The sequence below is a fragment of the Ostrea edulis genome, chromosome 5 (assembly GCF_947568905.1).
Source record: "Ostrea edulis chromosome 5, xbOstEdul1.1, whole genome shotgun sequence".
NCBI classification, from domain to species: Eukaryota; Metazoa; Mollusca; class Bivalvia; order Ostreida; family Ostreidae; genus Ostrea; species Ostrea edulis.
In genome coordinates, this window is record NC_079168.1 from 51,911,369 (window position 1) to 51,916,682 (window position 5,314).

Below are 5,314 nucleotides of genomic sequence, written 5' to 3' on the forward strand. Positions count from 1 at the left end.
GCCTCGGTACCAATTTACATATGGAAGGCATATCCCGCTGTCTTAGAGGGTCTGGGAATCTCATTGATGTGATAGAACTTAATTTACTTTTTCTTTTCTTTGTATGATTACGCTGTAATACTACATCACTATAGTCAGAACAAGTTTACGTACAAAGTGTTTAATCATATATATACGTCTTATGCCGGAAGTAACGTGGACCAATCAACACTCGACAGCACACACGAGCACTTCCACGACTGCGAGTACTGTGTTGGCACACATATCAGCGTGGAAAAATGAAGACCGTGGTTGCAGTTCTTGCGTTTGTGACTGCTACTTTAGCAAGCGATGTTTTAGAGTTGACGGACTCAGACTTTTCAACAAAAGTTGCTGAACATGAACTCATATTAGTTGAATTTTTTGCACCATGGTGAGTTTTTTGCAAAAGCCGGCATGATAAACCCGGTAGGCCATCGGCCTAATTTTCAGATAAGAAACCATGAGAGAAATCGGAACCATATCAAACATGCATAGTATTTTGCAGGTTGTGTCGTTACTTAAGTAATTATTACGTTAATAGATGTTTAAATTTGCAGCAGGTTAGAACCCTTAGCCCTTGTGAACAATAGTTTAGGAAAATTTTTAAACGATACAACATGCACTGGTGCAGTGACTGTTGAGTTAATCAGCTGTTCATTTGATTTAAAATCCTTTCTTTAGCTTAGATTGTAGTCCGTTTTGGTATTTTATTTTTTAAATTTTACTATGAGATTGTGTTTATCTCGGCTGAGATTCGGCTCAGTCAGCTGAATATTTGGACTGACGCTTTTCGTGTTCGAGTTTCTGATTTACATTTTGATCTTCAAAATGTTTTTGAAAGTAATTATAATCTATATATACATGAATTGATTGATTAAATATTGTTATATGTCCCTCTCGAGAATATTTCACTCGTATGGAGACATCACCATTACCAGTGAATGGCTGCAAAATATAGGCCTATGCTCGGCGCTTACGGCCTTTGAGCAGGGAGGGATCTTTATTGTGACATGGGACCTAAGTTTTTGCGGTCTCATTGAAAGGACCACCCTATTTAGTCGCCTATTACGACAAGCAAGGGGTACTGAGTATATGATCTAACCCAGATCCCCACGGGATTATATACATGTATTCAAAGTGTAACAAAAACTAAGATTTTGAATAAACTGTTTCAATGAAATGTTTTACATACCTACCCTACCTAATTTTTTGGGGAGTGAAATAAGAAACGTTCATATATTTAATTTTGGTCATATCTGGGGGTACCCAATGGCATGTGCCAAACAGTGCGAGTGTTTGTTTAACAATTAGCAGGTATAGCCAGGTTCACTTCAATCGTACTGATTGTAAGCAGTTAAAACATAATACATGTACCAAAAAATCAAAGGAATTGGTTGATGTGCATGACTATTGTACAGGTTAGGAACACTTCCCTTATAGCGAGATATTCTCGTTAAAAAGTGATTATCCCTCTCTAGCGAGAGTAAATATATCCCGTACAACCGGGGGGGAAAATCCCATGGAGTACAACTCTTCGTGTTTCATGTGAAAAGAAGAAAAGATGCTAAAATGTCTGATACTTCTGCATATATATTAATCAAAACAAAAACACTCGGGATGTGCATTGGGTTTCAGCCTCCTTCCCTCTTACGAGGCAACATTGATATGAAATTTCTTTACTTGTAAATTTTATGGAAAATTTCATGTCATGCTGAATGTGTGTGGCACTTATTCAGCATTACACGGAATTTGCCATTATTTTCAATAAAGACACTGAAAAGACCTGTTTATGGTGATGTTTATTTCTCGCTAAAGATGGATAATCATGTTTTAGCGAGAAGATCTCGCTACAGAGGAAGTGTTCCCAACCTGTTGTATTTATATACATTGTATGTGTTGATAATTTAAATAGGTGTGGACATTGTAAGAGACTAGCTCCAGAGTATGAGAGAGCGGCGACCAGTCTTAAGGACAATGATCCTCCAGTGCCCCTTGCAAAGGTAAATTTTAGAAGTTCTTATGTTGTGTAGGAACAAAAAAAAAATGAATAGATCATGTATGTTTAGCTAATTTAGCTGCTCTATGCTTGAATGTTCATGGGATGATCGCAAAATTTACAATACTGATTAATAACTTGATACTGTATTGACAGGTTGACTGTACAGCTAGCGAGGAGACCTGCAAAAAATACGGAGTGAGTGGATATCCTACGCTGAAAATCTTTAGGGCAGGAGAATTCTCTGAGGAATATGGAGGACCAAGAGAAGCAGGTAATGGGAGATTTTCACATTATTCAAAATTAAAATAGCATAGCATTGCAAACTAAACAGCCACAGTCATTAATTGTGCTTTTTTTTTTTTTTTTTCCTGGCATATTTCAGCCTTCGGTACATGTTTTCGGCTCTTGTATTGACTCTTACAGTCTTACTTCCACTGTAAGTAAGATAAACAAAAATACTAAATCACAAGTTGTTTAGAGTAAATATTTCGGAAAAATGTGAAATGTAGTAGATACTGAATACATTCATGACCATTTGCAAACTATTTGTGAAATACAATGTTAACTTGGAACATGGCTGTTTTTTATCTTTATCAATCTATTCTTATTTTTTAAACACTAGCATTTTGAAAGAAGGTGCAAATAAATATATATATTTATATATATATACGGGGTTCCAACTTCGACAAAATACCTTAGGGGCCAAGTGGGCCCCTGAGTAAGAAGTCATTTTAGCCCACATGAAATTTTAGTAGGCCATACATATGAAATTGAATAACATGGGGTTTTTCTACAAGAAAAAAGAAACATCAGGTCACATTGCAATTTATTTCAAAAATTGAAATATCAATATTCGAATTCTGTTTCCTTTTCCATAATTTTTTCAAACACTTCTCTCTTTTTCTCTCTCTCTTCATGGATTTGATAATCTTTGCGGCATTTGATATCAACTCGCGCTTCTTCAGACTTTTTATGCAATTTCAAAAGTTCTCCGCTTTACAATGCTGTCAAATTTATAACTTGTTCAAGTTGTCATAACAATTGGACCTTTCGTGTCATGTTTTGTACACATGCCATCCCCTTTTCGCTATCATCGAGCCATATTCTTTCCACTTCGGTAAAAAAACGGATGCTTTCTTTTCATTTGAAGTAACCCCGGTGTTGTTCAACTTCTTCTAGTTTATGTTTTGGAAGGTTTGATACCCCAGTAATGTATCACTAAGTGGCAAAATCTCAACCGGAAATTGAACTTCGTTTATATTAGAACTCGGATCGGTCGGAAAGAAAAATGTTGATTGCACAATTTGGTGCCCACAAGCAAAGTATAGTCGCCAATGCGAGTGGTAATTCGGAACTTTTATATATACATGTGTGTGTGTATGAATTTATAATTCATTAGTTTCCAGCAATACCCAGTCCTAGTCATGATTGTAATGACTTTAGAATTTATTTATTTTTTTAAATCTTATGATTGCAGATGGCATTATTAAATATATGCAAACAAGAGCTGGTCCAACATCTAAAGAGCTGAATGAAGTTGCTGATGCTGAAAAATTCCTCTCGAAGTCAGAATATGGAGTTATAGGTAAGATTGTTAGGATATACATGTACTCATTGTTATATTGTTAATGGAGGAAACCTGCATTCAAAATGTTTCTCAGAGTAATTTTCACAGGGAAAAGATGTGGTTGGGGGTTTGTTTGTGTGTGTTTTTTGTTTTGTTTTTGTTTTTTTCTTTCTTCATGAATAATTTGTTTAGGAAAGTGTACATTTGTCAGCCAAAGGGTCTTTTATTATTAAGTTGAAATGCTAGAAAGACTTGACATACATTGGAGTTTTTTATTGTCATTTATTTATTTGATTGTAGGATTCTTTGAAGATGGTGAAAGTGAGTTAGCTAAAACATTCCAAAAGACAGCTGATGCCATGAGCACAGATGTACGCTTTGCTCACACTACTAGCAAAGCAGTGCAAGATAAATATGGATTCAAAAAGTAGGTGCCATATTATAACAATTGATGAATAAATATCAAAGCATGAAATAAAGATTTTAAATTTAATGGATTCTTTCACACTTAATTTGTGATTGAAAAAATTGTCAGTTTTTCCTTAATGATTTTTTTTCTTCAATTTTAGTGATATTGTGTTATTCCAACCCAAGAGACTTCATAGCAAGTTTGAGGATTCTAAAATCAAATACAGTGATGATGCAACAGTGTATAAAATCAAAGACTGGCTCAATAGCAACCTGTAAGATGTTTTCTGTTTATACTTTCAATTTCTACTGTGCTCAATTTTATTATGTCGACCCTCTTTCAGGGGGAGACATATTACTTTTGTACTTTCTGTCCGTCTGTCACAAAATCTTGTGGACGCTTCTCCTATATAGTTTATCTGATAGATTTGAAACTTTGTACAATGCTTCATTGCCATTTGTACATGTGCATATTGTCGGGACAGGAGGATCCAATTATTTTCCTAAAAGTTTTAGTGGCTCTAAGAGGGGTGGAGGATGTAAAATAGCTTGTGAACACTTCTCCTATATGGCTAATTGGGTGGGTTTGAAACTTTGTACAATGCTTCATTGCCATTTGTACATGTGCATATTGTCGGGACAGGAGGATCCAATTATTTTCCTAAAAGTTGAAATTCATATAAACAATCTTTAATCTTATCTCTATATGGTTCAGTATCACTTTCATAAACAGGCCTATAAGGGAGGGGGTGGGGGTAGTAGAGATTCAATATTTTCTCAAATTTTCCACTTATAGATTTTAATCACCACCACCAATTTGAGATTACTGCCTTCAGACCTAATAAGTTGCATGTCTGTTTTTATTTTAGTTTGGGACTCTGTGGACACAGAACACAGGGCAATGCTGAAAAATTCAAGAAACCATTGGTTGTGGCTTTTTATGATGTGGATTATGTCAAGAATGAAAAGGGAACAAATTACTGGAGAAACAGGTGAGGAACTTCTGTCTGTCCTCAAATAATGAAATAAAAAGTTAACTGTTTTGTAGACTTTCTCAATTTGAAAGTTTGCATCAACATGCATTGTACATGTACTTGCTTTATTAATGTAGAGTGATGAAAGTCGCCAAGAAGATAAAAGGCGAGGGGAAGAGTGTTTACTTTGCTGTGAGCAGCCACAAGGATTTCAGTTACGAGCTTGGAGAGTATGGAATGGGAGATGTCAGTGGAGACAAGCCTGTGATAGCTGCCCGGGATGAGAGAGACAGAAAATATATCATGTCTGATGAATTTTCGTAAGTCTGAAGCAACTACTGCAAT

At 35.6% G+C, this 5,314-nt stretch overlaps 1 protein-coding gene across 1 annotated transcript in view; it reads left to right on the forward strand.

Moving 5' to 3' along the window:
* LOC125650662 (protein disulfide-isomerase A3) overlaps positions 1–5,314 on the forward strand; it is a 10,283-nt gene continuing 4,969 nt past the window's right edge. The window contains exons 1-8 of the mRNA XM_048879123.2: positions 1–412; positions 1,934–2,021; positions 2,174–2,291; positions 3,498–3,605; positions 3,888–4,014; positions 4,157–4,270; positions 4,865–4,987; positions 5,107–5,289. Coding sequence (XP_048735080.2) covers positions 279–412; positions 1,934–2,021; positions 2,174–2,291; positions 3,498–3,605; positions 3,888–4,014; positions 4,157–4,270; positions 4,865–4,987; positions 5,107–5,289 — 995 coding nt within the window. The 5' untranslated portion in view covers positions 1–278. The remainder of the gene's footprint in view (positions 413–1,933; positions 2,022–2,173; positions 2,292–3,497; positions 3,606–3,887; positions 4,015–4,156; positions 4,271–4,864; positions 4,988–5,106; positions 5,290–5,314) is intronic.